This window comes from Prionailurus viverrinus, chromosome E1, assembly GCF_022837055.1.
Source record: "Prionailurus viverrinus isolate Anna chromosome E1, UM_Priviv_1.0, whole genome shotgun sequence".
Taxonomy (NCBI): domain Eukaryota; kingdom Metazoa; phylum Chordata; class Mammalia; order Carnivora; family Felidae; genus Prionailurus; species Prionailurus viverrinus.
Window position 1 is genome coordinate 38458587 of NC_062574.1, and position 19944 is coordinate 38478530.

Sequence of the window (19944 nt, forward strand, 5' to 3'; positions counted from 1 at the left end):
CCCCCAGAATCTTATGCCCTTTGGATTGTGACTGATTTTCAGAATTTACTTATCCTAAAGTTTGAGAGACAGAGAGAGAGAGAGAGAGAGAGAGAGAGAGAGAGTGAGTGAGTGCAGGGGAGGGGCAGAGGGAGAGCAAGAATCCCAAGCAGGCTCTGTGCTGTTAGCACGGAGCCGACCCTAGGGTCCTGACCTGAGCCGAAATCAAGAGTCCGTCGCTTAACCGACTGAGCCACCCAGGCGCCCCTATTTTTTCAGAATTTAAAAGTAATCTTTGTATTCATTCATTTCTCCAGGATGGAATAGAATAATTACACACACACACACACACACACACACACACACACAAATGTTATTGCTGGGAGCTTCCCCAGGCCCATGTCTGCTTGGGCACTGTGCTCAGTCCTGGGGGGAGCTCCTCATGAGGAAGTAATGGAGATGGGAACTGAATCGGGGTCTAGAATCAAAGAAATAAGAATGAAAGGGAATGGGGGCATATCTGTACCCCAACCCCAGGTGGAAAGGGAGTTCTCAGAAAGGCTGAAGCTACCCAAGGTCTTCAAAGCACAGCACTAAGACCTTCGGGCACCCCCGCCCCGGTCCCGTGCACCAGGGCCCGTTGGGGAGTGGGACAGGTGAGGTGCACTGGTTGGCCTCTGAGAACAGGCAGGGCCGCACTGCTTCTCTCAGGGTCATGTGAGCACACAGTGGCACCGGGACACATCCCATCAGCTGGGTACGAATATGCAAAGTCCTATTTGCCTGGCCTGCAGCAGGCACTTAATAACCATTCATTGACTAAATTATAGCACATGTAACACGTGGCTACATTTGGAGAGTGGTGGGAGAGAGACAGTCAACAACTTCGGTGTAAGGGGCCTCCTTTGCTCCTTCTCCTTGCCCACTCCCAAGGCCCACGTGGATGATTCAGGAGGAAGCGTCCCCCAGGCTCGGGGAGTCGGAAGCCCTCACTCACCAGGATTAGTTTTCCGGATTTCACTATACACCGTCTCTGTGCCCTTGGTTTCCAGACCTGGAAAGTGATCAAGCACAGGTCAACAGCTGCCTCTGGGCACCAGGTCGGCCCACTGCCGAAGCAAGACAATGTGTGAGGCTCCCTGCTTACCCACGACCCCACCCCACGAGTGCCTGTCTCCAGCAAGCCCTGGAGACCTTAATGCCACTAAGCCCAGGCCATTCCCTGGCTTTACAAGGTCCTGGTCTAAGTAGCCTCACTCTCTGTCTGGAAGTATGAAGTCAACAGGCCATTATGGGTCCACCTGGACCACTCACAGGTGGAGGGGTTCCCAGCATAGGCCTGCAGCCTCCTGCTCAGTGGCCCCATACCTCCTTCCCTGCCAGTGCGTTCCTATGTCCAACTGCTCTCCCCGCCCCTCCCAGGAGGCTGGGCTATGACTTCCCAATCACCTGAGGCCTGGGTTCGAGCCTGGGCCTCATCTGTGATGTTAAGGATCAGCTGGGACCGAGAACCACTTAAAATCTTGACAGTGGGGCTAGTTGATGTCACACGCCAACACGTGGGCCTCATTCTGATTCTGATTAGTTCTGGAGTGGCCCTGCCATTGGTGGGTTTTAAGAGCTCCCAGGGAATTCCAATAGGCAGACGGGGTTGAGATCCTCTGGTCTGGACTCTTTTGGACTGGCGCACAGATGACCAGCCAGGGTATGGATCACACTCAGGGGAGACCCAGGGTTTGGAGGACAAAGCACCCGTATGGTCATCTGTTTAAGTTGAAGTAGGTGTACAGGTTGTGTATACACACACTTGTACACACACTCGTAGTGTATCTACACGCATTGTATGAATCATAGAGGGTGTATACACACAGCATGTACATACATACACACCCACGAACCCTCAGGAAACAGAATGGGACCCCACTTCTTCCCCTACCTCCTCTCACCTGCACAAAGGACAAGGAAGCCTCATTGTAGAAAGGTGGCTCATGCCATGAGGCCAACATTCTCTTTCTACAGATCCGGAAATGAAGCCCCAGACCGGGTAAGATGCTTCCTGCCACCATGCTCAGCGCCATGTGATATTTCTTGGTGGCAGGTGGCTGGGGCATGTCCACGGACTCTAACTGCACCGAGATACCCTTGACTCCCTAGGCCCCAGGGATGCCCCCTGACCCTGAACATACCCTTTCACCGCTGGCCCGGCCCTTTCTCTTTGCCCCATTCCTCCTCATCCTCCAAGTCTCAGGACAGGCTTTGCTTCTGCACTTGGGTACACATACCCTCACCCACCTGCATACACCCCAACACGTGCACCCCTTCTCAGGGCCCAGGGCAGTTGCTAGGCCCCCTGTGCTCCCACGGCAGTTTGGGGATACTTGTCCACAACCACACTGACATTATTTGTCCCCACGACTGCCTGTCCCCTGATGGGCCCAGAGCTTCTCCAGGGGTCTGGTGCACCTCCCAGTCAATGCAGTTACCTGGAGGCACCCGTAAAGGTTTCACGAGATAGTGACGGCACCAGTCAATGCTTGCGGGTGCCTCTATCTCAGGTCCCCCGAGCCTCAGGAAGGCTTTGGCATAATCAGCTTGCTCCCTGAGGTTTTAGATTTTAGAATTGAAATCATGGTCATTCATTAGACACTGAATGGCGGTGGTTCCCGTGCCAGGACCTGAGCACCAGGAGGAAGCCTGAGGGGGTGTTTCAGACTCCAGCAGGTGAACTTGGGACATTTTGGGTGGCCAGGGCCTCACACAAGTCTTCATATGGGTCCCCCCCATCCCCCCGCCCAGGGCACCAAACAGGAGTTGGTACTCACTAGACTGACTGAGGTACCAGGTGCTCTCAGCTTAGAGAACGGACACCTGCCGTTCTCTAAGAGGCCAGTAGAGATGCTTATACCAGGCTCCCTCCGTGGCACCAGATTTAGGGGTGTAGAGGGAAGCTCCAGGGTTTCCCATATCTCCTGGGGAAATCTCTCACATTCCCAAGGGATTCTGCTCAATGTCAGGCCCGGGGAAGTCACTCCTTCAGTATGATCCTAACACCTATTGTGTGCTGGACAGGGTGGAAGCTGAAGCTGAAGCGGGAGGGAAAAGGCAAATCACACCCACACTGGAGCTTTCAGAAGCCCCAGGCCATGGGACAGACAATGCTGTGATAAGCAATATAGGTGCTCTGGGGTCTCTGCCGGCTCCTCCTCTGACCCCCCGCCCCACAATGGGAGTGGGGGCCACAGGGAAGGAATCGAGGGAGGGGGCTGGGTGGCCAACGTGGGGGCCTGGACACCCTTGTAAGCTCCACCGCCCCCCGGAACACAAGAGTTGCTGGTAGACCTCTCTGGCCACCTTGGGGACACGCTAACAGCCTCCGGACTCAAGAGTCACGCTTGACTCCCTTCGTCCTTAGAACTGCAGATCAGCCTGTTGGTTTCCGTCCTTGGCTGAGCAGCTACACTTGCAGCTGCCCCAGCGGCTCCTCCCGCTGCCCCCCTGCTCTGCCCTTCGGTGATGGGCGGGAGCCCCCCCACCCCCACCCCAGGCCGCTCGTCACCACCTCCCCTGCAATGCAGCTGCCTGCTAATGACTAACCCAGGCCAGCAGGCTGTTTGTCTCTGCTGTCAGGGATGTTTCCGGATGGTGCTTTATTTTGGCTCCTGTTTTTCTCTGTTAACAGAGAAAGAGAAGTCTTCAACGTCATGGGGTTTTCCCAGCAATTAGCCTCACAGCAAACAAGCAACAAACCGGTTTAACGAGTTCCTTCCCACCCTGCCTCCATCCCCGAGTGACTCCTTGGGCAACTGCCCAGTCAGAGTCAGAGCTGGACTGGGTTCCCAGCCCCTCCTCCACCCCAGCTGTGGAAGAGGGAGCTTTGAGGACAGGGAACTGAATTGGCCAAGACCAGATCAAGTTTACTCATCACTGGCCTTGAACCCACAGAGCTCTTTCCTCACCCACCCACTTCAGGACTGCCCTACCCTTGCTGTCCCTTAGCGCCAACGAGGCTGGGTTCCGAAAGCTCAACTTGAATCTTCTAGAAACTCTCCATTTCCACCCACGAGGCACTCATTTTAGCTCTCCCGAGGCCCCCACAGCAGCCTGGGGAAAGGTAACCACTTGGCTGGCTACCTGCACACAGCTTGTCAAGAAAAGCTTCCCTCCTCACCCCGTCCTGGGACTTCTTTTCCCTCGAAAGCCCCCCCCCCCACCCCGCCCCCGACGTTCAAGCAAGAAAAAGAAAACCAGACACTCTAACATGGAAACATTCCCAAAAGAATGGAAAATGGATGCTTTTCCAAGGAGAAACCCTGCTTCCTTTCTCCGTCAGCTACTGTAAATCCAAGGCCTCCCAGGCACTGGGCAGAGCGCTCGTGAAGCCACCTTGCCCTGAGCTGGCTAGCAGCCCCGGAGGGGCAGGGCCTGGCCCTCTGTGAGGAGCTTCAGGACTGTCTGCTTGAGCTCCCAGTGGAGTTTGGAGGGTCAATGGGGACAGCAGAGTTTTTCTACACATCATCAAAACCCTGGGGCAGCCCTGCCCTCCTGTTATGGTTCCTCTTTCCTTCTGAGTCTGAAGTCCCCTTAAAGGGAAGTAAGCTGTTACTCACAGGACTGAGCCCAAGTGACAGACGGGCATGTGCATCAGGCGTTGGCAGGACCAGAGAAGGCTGGAGGGGAGCCCCCTTCCAGCCCCTGTAGGCAGAGCCAACCCATACTCAGTTCTGGGCACCAGAGCCCTGTGCTGTCTCCTCTTGGGCATCTCATACTTAACCCAGCCGAACCTGCTGTTCTTCCCTGTCTCAGACCTCATGACCATCCACACAGTTGTCCACTCACACAACCTGTAGTGATTCCGTCTCCCTGGTCCTTGCCATAAAATTCATCCAGTGTTGTGATGTCTCTAAAATAGATCTGGAACCCATCCACTGCCAGCACTTTGGCTCCGCCCCCATCCCTTGTTGCCCGGTGTTAACACACGGGCCTCTCTGTCTCCATCCCTGTCTGCTTTCGGTCTGTCCTCTGCACCAGGCACATGGAACCTGTCAATTTCCTGCTTAGAGGCATCTAAAGGCCTTCTGCTCCACTGAGACTAGAATTGCAAAGGGAACCTCAGAGGCCCCGCAGGCTGCACGCGTACCTTTGCTACTTGGCACAGGGGTTGGTCGAACACCGCCCTTAACTTGCTAACAGGCAAACCACTTTACAATGAAATAAGGAAGAAGAGAATTTCAGGCCTGCCATGGCCCCCACCATTCCCAGGGCCAGTCCAGACTTGGAAGTGGGACGCCCTGTGTAGCGTTTGTGCAGATCGGGGAGTACCAACTCTAGGGGGGCATTCTGATTGCAGACTGTGGGATCAGTGCCCCACTGCGTGGCGCACAGCCTAGGGGCCTTCGGGGACTGCCTTACCGAAAGATTCTGTGCACATAGCTGCTGACATGGTACCCAGAACCTAAGCAAGGGAAGAAAGAAAGAACCCCAAACTCTTCCCAAATCATGGAGCTAGAGGTAACAAAGGGATGCCCTTGCCATGTGGCTCTGGCTAATGCCTGGTCTGGCCCTCAGCTTGCCAGGCAGAATAGACACAGCAGTGGCCTCAGCCTCAGCAGGAAGGGGGGGTGGTGCATGACAATAGCCCTAATGAGCTTCCCAGGAGGGGAGGAAGGCTTTGGAGAGCTCCTTTGAGCGCAGGGGCCTGTGGGAAAGCCAGGGAGGGTGGAGAGCTAGGAAGGTATGCATGTTTTTTTGTGGGACCAAAAGCAACTGAAATTGCTGTTCTAGCATTTGCTATGGACCAGCCCACTCTGAGTCAGTCTCAACCAGCACAGGACCAGAACTGGTGGCCTCCAGGCCAGCCCGCCCCTGAGAGAACCACACACATGAAAACAAAACCTGAAGTGTGAAGCTAGTGCCACTGTTTACACAGCAGGCTACTCTGTACTTTCAAGAGCCTTTACCCAAACGTGCCTTTAAAGAGCCAAGCCCTCACTACCTTCAAACGTGCATTTCATTTACACAAGCTCAGTGTGCAAGCAACTTTTTCAGGACGATGCTAGGTTTGGGCAAGGAACATACCTCTGTAGGAAAGTCCAAACGCCCAGGGGTAAGGCTGCCCTCAAAGTCTCTCACCAAACACATTTCTTAGCGCTTAGTAGTTGCTCAATATAACTTACTCATGGTTAGTAGTAGGTAAACAATAATTAATGAAATGTTACACCTCAAAAGCCTAGGCGGGGGTGGGGGGGGGGGTCACTGCTCTTGTCATAGGCACGTCTAACAGACCTGTCTGCTGACCACCCCCCCTTCTGACCGACTGAAGGGACCCTTGTCCCCGGATCATAGCACACCTCACTCTGTTGTCTACACCCAAGCAGAGAGCAAAACATGGGGAATCGCTCCAGGGATGGTGTTTACCTTGGTAAGGCTCAGATGGGGTCACTTGCACTTCTGTGTATTCCACATCCATGGTCAGAGGCTCTGCTCAAAAGAACCACAGCACCGGTGAGACAAAATCTCCTTGGGGAGCCTCAGCCTGCCTTAGAGATTTCCACTCAAATGATTATAACATTCCATATTTCGAGGAGGAAGCCAGACACAGGCCTAATGCCATTCTAAGTAGGTGAGAAATCTTGGGCTAGAGAAGACAGTCACAAGTCCTGCTTTCTCCAGGATGTGGAAAGGCCCTCCGGCCCAGGTCCCCATTGTTTCTACAGGGGAAGGATTTGTGAAAGCTCAGTAGACACAGAAAACAGCCAGTATCATCCATGGCAGTTAACTCTAGAAGCCTCCTCCACAGCCACAGGCATCGAAAGCTATCTCCAAGATGGAAAGGATCTCAGGAAATGGGGAACAGGGTCCCCCCTGCCTAAAAATACTCTGACAGTATGAGCCACACGCATAGGAAAACAAGTTAATGAGAGCAGTTGGGCCGCTAGAGTGAAATCCAGTAAATTAGTTTGTCTCAACTCAAAATTACATTATTGTTTTATTTTTGAAGCCTCAGAGTTGGGGTTTCTCGCCAGCACTGAAAACATCGATATGTGGTCAAGGACACAGGTGTTTACTTTTTTAGATTTTTTTTTTTTTTAAGTAGGCTTCACATCCCGCTCAGAGTCTGAAATCATGACCCAGAGATCAAGACCTGAACTGAGATCAAGAGGCAGACTAACAAAGCCACCCAGGCGACCCTCCTTTAGATTTAGCTCCTGTGATAGAGCCCCGGGGTGGGGGGGAAGAATTTTGAGAAACGATTTACGATTTAGCCCAATCCTTCTGAGGTTTAACCATAGCAGGGAATCTACTGTTAATTGTCTTTAAAAATTAGCAGCAATGCTAGTTTATTTTCTTTATAGTGTATGTTTTATTTTTATTAATATTGAGACACAAAATAATATTTTTAGGTTATGTATAAAATACACGGGACGCTTGGGTGGCTCAGTCGGTTGAGCGTCCAACGTCAGCTCAGGTCATGATCTCCTGATCCGTGAGTTCAAGCCCTGCGTCCTGTGTCTCCCTCTCTCTCTGTCCCTCCTCCACTCACACACACACACACACTCTCTCTCTCTCAAAAGTAAATAAACATGAAAAATAACTAACTAAATAAAAATTAAAAAACATCCCTGCTTCTACTACCCAAAAGAAAGGAGGTCCTCTACAGTACTACTCAGTAACCCATTCTGAATCAGCCAGTTCCCTGTTAGGTATAACCCAGTTCTTTCCCACTAGAATTTTGGTTACTTTCCATTAAGGACACAAGATAGCATCTTTGGAGAAAGCAATCAGCCATCTCTATTTATACACAGTGGCCAGGGACAGGGTCACTGAGAGAGGTGGGGAAACATCCCCAGGCCTTAACAGTTTTAGCTCTTTCCCTAGGGGTCTTTTTTAACGTAAAGTTTCTAATTAAAAAAACGTTTTAAAATTAGATAATTACCTTTATTTTCATTTGCCGGTTTCATTGCATGGTTTCCAACATCTTCACTGTAACCTAGTTGGAAAATAACAATTAGGATGAATGGCAATGGAAATTCTAGCTTTTCATATAATGTTTAAAAAATTTAGTGCCACGGGGCACCTGGGTAACTCAGTCGGTTAAGTGCTCAGGTTATGCTCAGGTCATGATCTCGCAGTTTGTGAGTTTGAGCCCCACCTGGGGGGTGGGGGGGAGCTGGGAGCCTGGAGCCTGCTTTGGTTTCTGTGTCTAACCTCTCTCTCTGACCCTCCCCAGCTCACACTCTGTCTTTCTCTCTCTCTCTCTCTCAAAAATAAACAAACATTAAACAACAACAACAACAACTTAGTGCCACTAAGAAATGAAGTGAGGCCTAACTTCTTCAGTGTAGTGGGCAACCAGCAGCGTATCTGATTCTGGATTCCCATCTGGTCCCCCTTCAGCCCCATCCCGCCCACTGTGCGGTCTCTTTCTAACACCAGGAACATGCTTACCATCCCATGGGAGGAAAACTTCTGCCTATGGGTTGTTCAAAATTCAGAATTGTTCACGTTGAGCAACCCCATTAGAAATGAAGCTAAATTCCTTTTTTGTTTGTTTATTACTTCTGAGAGAGAGAGACAGAGTGTGAGTGGGGGAGGGGCAAAGAGAGAAGGAGACAGAGAATCAGAAGCAGGTTCCAGGCTCTGAGCTGTCAGCACAGAGCCAGGTGCAGGGCTCGAACTCACAGATCAGCAGATTGTGACCCGAGCCGAAGTCCAACGCTTAACCGACTGAGCCACCCAGGGGCCCTGAGGTTAAGCTTAATTCTAAAGGAAGGGGTCCATAACCAGAAACTAGCAAACTCGCCTGCTCCAACCAGACGACTGAATGCATGAGAACACGGTTTAAAAAATTACGGTACCTTCAGGCTGCCACCTCAGTGGGTAAAAAAATTTTTTAACATTTTTTTAAATCAAGTTGTTCTTTATTAAAAATAATTCTCAGGGTACCTGGGTGGCTCAGTCGATTAGGTGTCTGACTCTTAATTTCAGCTCAAGTCATGATCTCACAGTTTGTGAGTTCAAGCCCCGCGCAGGGCTCCACGCGGACAGTGCAGAACCTGCTTGGGATTCTCTCTCTCCCTCCCTCTCCCCTGCTTACATGCTCTCTCAAGAATAAAAAAATAATAATAATTCTTACGGATGTTATAAATAATACTTCTGAAGAACATATGATTTTCCATTATGTATTAAAACTAATTACGTATTGTGATTATTAAAATATTTTATAAAGTGAAATAATCCATGCAGAGACAATATAAGAATTAGAGTATTTCTTGCATTTTGGAAATTTGGAGGAAAATCCTATTTTAATATACCTCTTAGCATTTAATTTAAAGTGTCTATGTATTTATGTGTAAATAGTATAAATCACCAAAAGAATCCCCCTTAAACCACACAAAGGTATTTTCTCTATAACACTGGATTACTTTTTACTAAATATTCACCAAATGTTTCTGTATGTAGTTTCTTAAATGATATATTTGCCTATTTCTCTCTTTATTGGCCCATTACTTTTGCTATTGCAAATGTTTTATTCACTTTCTAGTAAGGATTGTCTCACATTTTGTGCTTTCTTTAGTTCCTGTTCTATTTGATGGCCTTCAGGAATACAGTTTCCCAGGTTCTTCCATTTATTTGTTTGTTTGTTTGATTATTAATTAGCAGGCTCCACGTCCCATGTGGGGCTTGAACTCATGACCTTGAGGTTAAGAGTTTCATGCTCTACGGTTGAGCCAACCAGGCCATTTTATTGACTTTTTAAAGGTTTGATTTGGTACTATAAGAATTGCTCAATTCTTAAAACATGTTTCTCAAGTATGCCCTGTAAAAGGCATATCCTACCTAAAATTCTCATTCTTGTGAAACACTTACACAATTAGAAAAGAACATGAGCATTCTATTCTCAGACCTGCTGATAAAGAAAACTGCCCCCAACGTGGTCTGGGACAGGATGTCTTGCGTGATATAATTATACCCCCTCTGGGAAGTGGCTGGCGCCCTTCTTCAAAGGCTTGAGCAATTTTCTCCTAGACTTAATGGGATTAAGAACTCCAGGGATTGGCTCCCCACCCTACTGAGCGGACTTGCAAGCTTTCACTCAGCCTCTAAGCATGCATTCCTTTATTGTAACATTTTTTTTTTTTTAATGCCTCCACTAGCTGAGAAATACTTTAATTAATTGTGGCAAAGTTTGAAAGGAAACTGTCTTGTGCTTGTAATAAACAATTCCATCCAAGAAGATGTTTTACCAGTGCCCTAATTTGGTAACTGGTCTCTTCTCTAACAAAAGGATAATGATTATACTTGGGCACTGTTCAAAGTTTTGGAAGATAACCCAGGATGGGTATCCACGGCATTACAATTATTCTCCACATTCCCTGGGATGTTTAGAAGGTGGTAAAATTAGGATAAAATGTTCTGCCTGTCTTCCGAAGTTTTTGGTTTATTTATCAACTCACCCTTCCATGACTGATTGGATTAAGCGCCCCTGCTTGAGGACAGGGCTTCCCTTCCAACTTGAACCCCATTACCTACACATTCTGCTTCTAAGACCGGTAGGGGAGTGTGTAGCCAGCTGGGGAAAACGCTTAGCAACTGCGGGAAACCAAGACTGTACCGTAATGTCTGTTGGCTTCGGTATCGGGATCTGACAACATCTTCTCATTGCTGGAATTCAGAAGTGGCGCTGCTGGCCTTAAAATGAAATTTAAAAAGTAAAGAATAGATGATTTTTTTTTTTTTTTTTGGCTCTAACTTCAAACTAATAAAATAACCAAGGAAAGATCATGAGAAAACCAGGAAGAGTTTTCTTTTTCTTTTCTTTTTTAAAGAGTTTTCTGCAGTTACAAAAACTTTACCCTCTCCTGTGGAAAGCTAACATTGTTTTCAGCTCTAAGATTATTTGACAAAAACTGTTCGCCGTTAAAATAAATGTCAGCGCCAAGGGGAACCTGAACTGCAGGCAGCCTTTATCAGGCGAATCCCACCCCTCTGAGTTCTTCAGCCTGTGCTACTGTTTTTCTCCAGAACCATCAGAGCTATCATTTCCATACTTTTGGATTTGAGGTTTCAAAAACAGTAAAATGATTACAACCATTTTTTTTTTTTTACCAAGAAAGTAAATTCTAAAAATTCCCTCTACTGTCAGTATAATTTCATAAGGAAAAGGGGATTTGACAGGTAAGAGTGTCGGAAGGACATGGCTTCAGAATAAGGCCATTCTTTCCCAGGGAAGGGCGATTGGCAATCTTCCGCGGAGACAAACACACACGCATGCACACACGTACACACACACACACGCATGCACACACACCTCCACTACTCACACCTAAGACCTTATTTTTCTGAGTTTCCCAAGAAAAAATTCCTGATGACCAGAATTTCCCTACAGTTTCCACATGTCTACAGAGCCACCAGCGTCTCTTCCAAATACGCACACTGACCTGGCCATCTCCACTGGCGTCTGCTTGGCTTTAAAAGAGAAAGAGAAAATCCAAAGTCAGTATAAAATAGCCATGTCCATACCAGATAGGAACACTCATCTTGACCATATTTGACTTTCTTGAAGGCTGAATACCCATAAAAAGAGAAAAGAAAGCCAAATCTGTTCCTGCCTTTAAAAGAGAAGAAAATAAACAAATAAACAAAGTAAGTCTTTTCTTGCTCTTATACTGAGAGATTTCACATCATTTCCTTCAGGAATATGACATTTTGACTGTTTTAGCCAGGAGCGATTTTCCTTAGTGGAATGTGATTGAGATGAAGATAATGATAAAGGAACCAGATAAGTCAGATATACAGGCAATTGATCGCTTTCAAGAAGATTTCAAAAAGTAAAAGTGACGTCAATCCTTCTGCTTTTAATTCCAAGCTGGCCTGAGACCAAGGCCAGGGTCAACCTTAGGAAGGGGTTGGTTCTGGAGCCCGTCTTCCCAGAAGGGTGGCAACTTTCTTGCTCCAGAAAAAGCCCAGGGCCCCACCTCATCCATCTGCCCCCACCCATCCCAGGTAGCCTTACTCCACAAACATTTTTGCAGAATTTACTGGGACTGTGCCCTTTTCCTTGAGTTCAGGCTAGCTGACTCTGATTTCTGAGGGTCAGTGGGTGATCCTGGCTTCCCTTCCGTGCATGGTTAACCTCAAGCACAGGGTAGAAATCATGGCACAAGTGGCAGATTAATTGGGAGGCATTGAGTGTGTGTGGGGGGGTGGGGGGGGCGTGTCTCCATAGCACTCACAACCCACTCTACCAACTGCAGGACTAGGTGTGGCCAAATCCACAGAAACAGCTTCTTCTGATCACATGTAGATGCAATCTTCCAGATTCATCTTTTCTGGGTTGTCCCAGAAGAACCATTGCGTTCACGTGTACCTAGCTAAATCCAAGGGGCAATAAAAGCTTTGTAGCTCAAATCTTTGGTTATCAAGGTGACCCCCCCCCCCCCCCCCCCCAAGGAGAAAAACAATTGTCTCCTCAGTTCCCGCTGGGGCAGAGCACCAGCTCTCCATGAAGCTGAAGCATTTCACATCCATGGCCAGTTTCCTTGCCAGGGCGACCTGCCAGAATGCAGTGAAAGAATTGTACTTACCCTTGGCTTTCTTCAGAAAACAGCATCTGGCTCCAAGTATCAAGGTGGCAATTATCACTCCGATGACAACCACGGCAATAAGTCCTTTCTTCCATGGGGCAAGAAAGACTGGAAATGAAGAAAGAAACACACACACACACACACACACACGCATGCACACACACACACACACACACAGGTTTTTCCTCTGTCAGCAAGAAATAATATCAAATTTAAGCAACAAATAAGACTGAATTTTATAGTCCTTGTAACCAGCATCTTACATGAGCATCTACCTCCAAAGGACTCTTGTGTTCATAGCTGGTGCAGAAATGTTGTTTTTTGTTTTTTGGGTTTTTTTTGTTTGTTTGTTTGTTTTTTGGTTTGGTTTTTGCTACAGCTATGGTCTTAAAGGACCATTGGACTGAAGTAGATTACTTTTTGGGGGTCTATTCATCCCTTCTCCTTCACTAGGAAGCCACCTCTACCCACATTGGTGGGCTCCTGAAACTATGTCCCTTCTGCATGACCCAATCCTCTTGGCCACAGGTGGTCCATGGGTGGACATTTGACCCAAGACAGGCCAGTTGATATCTCTCTACCAAGAATTTGGAGTTATGATTATATGAGAAATTTCTAATTTTTATAATAACCAATTCCTCTTCTATATTTAATTTGGGTGCATGTCTGTCACTTGCAATAAAAGAACCTTGAGAACATTGGTCTTCAACCCTCAGTGAAATGAGCTAAACAGCCACCCATTTTCTCTTACAAGGGGTGAGACTTTGGCTTCGCTCTTGGAAACCACACTATATCTCACTGTTGAGACCCTGACTCACCTCTGACTGTCAGTATGTTGCTTTGGGGATTGCTTTTAACAAGGTTGGCTCTGTTGAAGGCTGTGCAGTAATATTGTCCCTCATGTTCCTTGCTAGCCTTCTCCTTGTGCCAAATGGCATAGGTATCATTTGAGATGATCTGGTAGAAGGGACTGCTCTCCTTTTCTCTGTAAAACCTGTAGGTGATGGGACCAGAGGCATCATTCACGGAGCACTGAAGCACAACCTCCTTCCCAGACTCCACCTCTTCATTCAGCAGGATAGTGAGCTTGACCTCATCCACAGGGGCTGAAAGGCAGAGAAAGGGACAGCACTGAGAACCGGGGGAGTCACAAGGGAATGAACATGACACAGCACTGCCCATGGCTGTCCTGCTGCTGCACGGTGACCAAGACTGGGATCCTTTTACTCAGTTCATTCCCACCACCCTCCCTGCCCCATCAATACCACATTCTTCAGAGCCTCTCCTCCCCCTTAGCCCATAAGGGCAGCAACAGATGCCTCCTGTCCCCATGTGTTTTTTAAACACAAGATGCTCTGGACACATCCCCTCACTTAGCACCTCAAGTATTACTCCACACTTAGCCTGAAGATATGATTAACCTCTGTGTCCTGTTGATTTTTATTCTGTGTGAGTGTGCATGAGAGAGAGAGAGAGAGAGAGAGAGAGAGATATTTCCCTCCCTGTGCTTACAAAGATGCATGGCATTTCCAGATCTTATGAACGAATAATCTTGATCCACCACCTTTAGTTATTCTTGGTTTTCTCCTTTTCCTTTTATAGATGTTCTAAACCAATCATTCTCACTTCCTCGTTTTCCCACATTCTCCCTACTCCTGACATCTGACTTTCAGTCCTCTGCTTCGGAAACTGCCCTCTATCTCTGGTTTTGAAGAAACCCCAAAGGTCACCAATCCCCTGACTAGCCCATCCCTGAGTCTCCAGCAGATTAAATCCAGCCTTTAATAGGCTCCCATCTAACCTTCCCACCTGTGGCCTCAACTGCTACCCAGCTTCTTCTGGGGCTTCGATGATGTCTCACTGCCCAGATTCTCTTACCTTCCCACCTGTCACTCCCTCTTTTTTCACTAGTTTTTCTTCCTTTTGCTCCTTAAATATGGACTTTCTGCAAAATTCAGTCCTCAGCTTTCCATCTCCATTCTCCTTTCTGGTGATTTCACCCACATTATAGCTTCCGTTTGTGCATTTAACACGTAAACATGTGGCATTTAGTGCCTAAATATATAGCTCTAGTCCAATTACTCCCCTGAATTCCAGGTCTGGATTTTGACCTGGGCATTTCCACCTGGAAGTCGTGCCGGCTTCTCATTCCCAGCAGATCCAAGCAGAACTCGATGTCCTCCCCTATATCTTTTCCATGTTTAATTACTGAAATTTTGATCCTCAATTGTCTTCCCAAGTAGACCTTCCTATCGGTGTGAGAATTGACTGGTCAGCACACTGGCATCTGACCATGAATCACCTCCCTGAAGAGTACAGTGGGTCACTAGACCACGGAGCTGCTGCTCCCACAAAAAGGGAGAACCAGGCCCCGGATGGGAGGGTGGGGTTCCACCACAAGGGCAGATCCCAGAGGGTGCAGCCTGATTCGACAGCATCTCTCCTGATAAAGTACAAAGGGGTGGTGGCAAGCGAGCTTCAGGAGCCACGCTGCCTGGCCTTAATTCCCAGCCCCATTGCCCACCAGCTGTTTGTCCTAAGCCTTAGTTGTCTCATCATAAAACAAGGATAATGATCATGGGCCTTTCATGGCTATTGTAAGTATTAATGAGGATAATTTACTACAACACTTCACACAGGGGTGGGCACATAGTCGGGGTCAGTAAATGTCAGCCACTAATGCTGACCCAGTTTAAACCAACAGTTTCACTTGGCATTCTGCATTAGCTTTTTTTTTTCTTCCTCTTCTTCTTCTTCTTCTTCTTCTTCTTCTTCTTCTTCTTCTTCTTCTTCTTTTAATGTTTATTTATTTTTAAAAGAGCGTGAGGGGGGAGGAGCAGAAAAAGAGAGACAGAGGATCTGAAGTGGGCTCTGCGTTGACAGCACACAGACCAATGTGGGGCTTGAACTCAAGATCGTGCAACTTACCTATCACCTTGACCCGCAGAACTTCACTGATCATTTCAGTATGGGAATGACAATTATCTGCGATACATTGGTATTCTACATCTTTTGTTGGCTTGTCTTTGAATACCGCAGGCTCATTGGAGTCCATGTTACAACTCTCCAAAATGCTATTTGCTTTTACAAGGTGATAGCTAACAGGTGCGGTTCCATTTACGGACTGGCAACTGACTGCTATGGTCTGTCCTTTTATCACCTCAGGGCCGGAGTCATAAAAAATCCTGGGCTTGGAGAGCATTTCTAGAACGAAAGAGAAAGAGACAACCTGAATGACGACTGAAAGCAGAAACAAAACATCCAGCCTAAGAGGGTCCTTCTCCAAACTCTAACATTACTATAATTTATTTTATTTTATTTAAGTTTATTTATTTATTTGAGAGAGACAGCATGAGCAGGTGAGGGGCAGAGAGAGAGGGAGACAGAGGATCGGAAGTGGGTTCTGTGATAACAGCAGACAACCAATGTGAAGCTCGAACTCATGAACCTTGAGATCATGACCTGAGCCAAAGTTGGATGCTCAACCAACTAAGCCACCTAGGCGCCCCCCTAGGCACATTTACTATAATTTTAAATGCCTACCTGCCTTATCTACCTTTATAGGACTCCTTTAAGATTGGTAAGTAATGTGTGTGTGTGTGTGTGTGTGTGTGTGTGTGTGTGTGTGTGTGTGATGAGGACGGAGGGGGGAAATGAATGCTATCAATAAAAAGGGATGACACAAGTTCAAGAAAAACATGACATCCCCCTAAATACGTTTTTATAGGGGCACCTGGGTGGCTCAGTCGGTTAAGCGGCCGACTTCAGCTCAGGTCATGATCTCGCGGTCTGTGAGTTCAAGCCCCGCGCCGGGCTCTGTGCTGACAGCTCAGAGCCTGGAGCCTGTTTCAGATTCTGTGTCTCCCTCTGTCCCTGACCCTCCCCCATTCATGCTCTGCCTCTCTCTGTCTCAAAAATAAAATATAAAAAAATAAATAAATAAATACGTTTTTATATTTCCATGCATCTCACATGCACACACATCCATATGTTGTGGCAGTTATATTGAGAAAAGATATAAGGAAATGCATTAAAAATATAACAAGTACCAAACAGATTTTATTTGAAAACAAATCCTCAGTGCCTCAGCCTCTCCTGATCATAAACTGCATGCCCCAAGAAGCAAGAATTCTACTAGGTCCTTATTTAGAAGTTCACTTATTTATAAAGCTTATAAAACGAAATGACCTCCTTCCAAGAACAACAGAGAAAATGAAAATGTAATGGCCCACATTTGTCTCTTGCATTATTTCCTTTGGATTTCCATGATGAGAGAGTTGACAATAGACTACAATCCTCATTGAGTTGAGACTAAAATCTTGGCTGGCTAAAACCACAGCCACAGGGTAAACTGAAGGACAGTGACTGAATAACAACAGAGCCTGTGACAGCTTGACCAGAGCTCTCCATTCACTTAGACCCCTCTACTCAGAGGGTGGTCCAGGACCCAGCATCCCCAAGGCTCTATCTAGTTAGAGATGTGGAATCTGGCTCCAACCGGACCTGTGTTCTAACTGGGTTTTGCATGCACAGTCACTCTGAGAAGCACAGCCGTAGGTGGTTCTGGTACCTATGTTCGGCCCACCAGGAGTCCCAGCCCTGCTGGTCAGCCAGGATATGGATCAGGATATGGAATTGAGATCCTAAAATTTAGTGTTGAGCAAGCAGTGTTTCCTCCCTGACCTTTTAGAGGGTGCCTGTTCCAGCAGCCAGAATCTTGCCAACTCAGCCCCATCAACAGCATGCAGCCACAATAAAGCCATGAACTTGATTTTTGCCAACATTTTCTTTGTACCGCCTCTTTCCTGTCCTCCAAGAAGGAATACACACTTGTTTGGTCTCTTGATATCACTGCTTCCTCTTACCCCCAAGTTGTTACCCTGTCTCAGTCTGATCTGCCTTCAGACTGGAGAGGGTGGCAGCTGGTGATAAATTGCCTTTCTCTCATTCCACCCCAAGACTCTCTGAGCCAGCGAGAATGTACTCACCACACACAGTTATCTGGACTGCATTGCTTTTCTTGACCACCTTGCCAATGCCTGCATTGCAGGTGTATGTCCCTCTGTCCCTCTCTGAGGCTATCTTGGTGAAATTTTGAGACAGTGACACAATCGTGTTTTCCTTCTGGATGGTAAAGTTGGCTGGAGGTGCTCCTGGAATGGAGCACCACAGGTTCAGGCTTTCACCATGATCCAGGCGGGTGGCGGAAGATTCCAGCTTCGGCTTGGAAAACAGCTCTGGAAGACCAGTGAGTAGAAGGAGGTGAGACGTTTCCGGGCACCACTCCCACAGCCCCCTTCCAGAGAGACCCTTGACCCAGCTGCTTTTGTCAGAGCCAATCCCCAAACTTGCTGCAGAAATTTCTCTTTAGCTTCTCATGAAACCCGATAATCACACAATTCAAGAGTTAGAGTTCATTCTTTGCCTGGGATTGCAATGGCAGGTTTTCTACCCTTGTTAATCCAATTTATTTCATAAAAATGAATTAGAAAAGTTTTTCACTGTGTAATGCAGCAGTGATGATTCATGCATCCACCCAGGTATTCATTCACTCATATGCTTTATTTCATAAGTATTTAGTACACACTTTCTCTGTACTGGGTACCTTGCTTGGCATCAGAGATAGCTGTGAAAAAAAAAAAAAAAAAGTCCCTGACTTCCAAGTGGTTACGTTTAGTGGGTGATTCAGACATGGTTATCTGCAGGAGAACCCATGGAGGGGATAGCTGAACCTAGGCTCGGGGAATCAGGAAAGGACTCTTACAGGAACTATCCAGGCAAACAGGGAGTGTTCTAAGCAGAGAGAAGAGCCAATGCAAGTCCTGGGAGGAAGTTGGAGCACCTGAAAGTCCTGGAACTTAGTGGGAGTAGAAGCGGCCAGAGGAAGACCTATAGATCTTGAAGGACCTTGAGAACCATCTAAACAAGTGTGAATTGTATCCTGGGGCAATGGGAACCATGGAGAGTTTGGCTTGGGGGAATGACATCAGATGTGTGTTATAGGGAGATATCTGGAGGGAGAATGGATGGGGCTGAGAGCCTGGACTGGGAGCAAAAAGGATGAAGTGCAGGCTTGATGCAGAGAGCATGAGGTTGGGGAGAAGTGGCAGCTGGTCACCATCCCTCCAGCACTTCCCACAGAGAAGATAACACCGAGGTTGTGTACTTTGTAAGCTGTAACATTCTATGCCACTTTAAGGAGTCACTAGCACCATAGTTGAGGTTGGATGTCAACAGCAATAAAGACAGAAGTTGACTTTTAAGAAGTCTTGTCATCTTATTTGAATATTCCCTGAAATACATCAAGATTTCATAGTCGTGGACTATGTTTTTAATTTCAGCTACTGGAAAATTACTAATTAACTACTTAACCACTGTGCAGTGGTCCTTCATGTAAGCGAATGCACGCTGGCTTCAAGATTATTCCCTGTGATGCAGAAGGACGAAGTCAGTAATTTTTGAAACTATCTTCATATTGAGAAAGGAACTGAGACCCAAAGTCCCTCTTTGGAAAGCTTCTTGGGCTGGAGGCTTGAGAGTGCAGCCAGGAGTCAGGGAATCAAATTCTACATTTGGTTCTAAATTTACCTGCCATACAGGTTTTTGGGAGGTACAAATCAACACTGTCATTGTCATTGATGTTAAGTAGCTATCTATAGGAGTTATTTCCATCAAAATCAATCCCCAATGCCTTCCTAGTTTCCTCAACAAGGGATAAAATAAAACTTCAAGTAAGGTGGTAGTCCAATTAATCTATGTTTTATTAAGACACATTCCATCCTTCCTTCCACATAAGCATTGACTTATCTGTTTTCCTAGCACCATCAAAAGTTCTAGTTTAGGAATGGGAAAAAGAAACCAAAGAAACTGACATCCTAAAAGCCTTTACAATCCCAGTGGGCAGATACCAAAAAATGTGAAAAAAATCACTTAGCAAAAAAATTCCAAAGCAATGACTCACTATTTAAAAATATGTAAACGAAAATGTGAAAAATAGAAACCATCTTTCAGACGTAGGTGCAAGATGGTTTGTAGGAATAAAATGTAAGGAAATAATAGTCCACTCGTAAATGATCCATTTGCAGGTAATGTAACAGACCAGCAGGACCATCACGTAGACTAATAAGAATTAGTCTTTTATTCACTTGTTGAATGAACACTTACTGAGCTCCTCCAATGTGCCAGTCTGTGCTAAGTGTCAATGATGTAAGGTGAATTGAGCCACAGATCTGGTCCTTCAAGAGCTTACCCAAAGTGGTGATGGCAGACTCTAGACCTTTGTAGTGACTACTGACATAAAGATGGAAACCGAGTGTGATAGGAACTAAGGTGTGACCATGGAACTGTCCTGGGGGACCCCCGAGGGAGATCTGGGGTTTGG

General features: G+C 47.0%; 1 protein-coding gene across 6 annotated transcripts in view; it reads right to left on the reverse strand.

Moving 5' to 3' along the window:
• The window catches only part of PECAM1 (platelet and endothelial cell adhesion molecule 1), a 76016-nt gene that overhangs the window by 17380 nt on the left and 38692 nt on the right, over nt 1-19944 (reverse strand). For 4 of the 6 annotated variants that reach the window (XM_047831786.1, XM_047831784.1, XM_047831787.1 and 1 more), the window contains 10 exons: nt 17552-17800; nt 15492-15767; nt 13382-13669; nt 12564-12671; nt 11418-11445; nt 10592-10668; nt 7913-7966; nt 6394-6456; nt 3574-3648; nt 977-1033 (listed from right to left, as the gene is read on the reverse strand). In XM_047831786.1, coding sequence (XP_047687742.1) covers nt 977-1033; nt 3574-3648; nt 6394-6456; nt 7913-7966; nt 10592-10668; nt 11418-11445; nt 12564-12671; nt 13382-13669; nt 15492-15767; nt 17552-17800 — 1275 coding nt within the window. The remainder of the gene's footprint in view (nt 1-976; nt 1034-3573; nt 3649-6393; nt 6457-7912; nt 7967-10591; nt 10669-11417; nt 11446-12563; nt 12672-13381; nt 13670-15491; nt 15768-17551; nt 17801-19944) is intronic. The other 2 variants (XM_047831788.1, XM_047831789.1) reach the window with 2 other exon arrangements.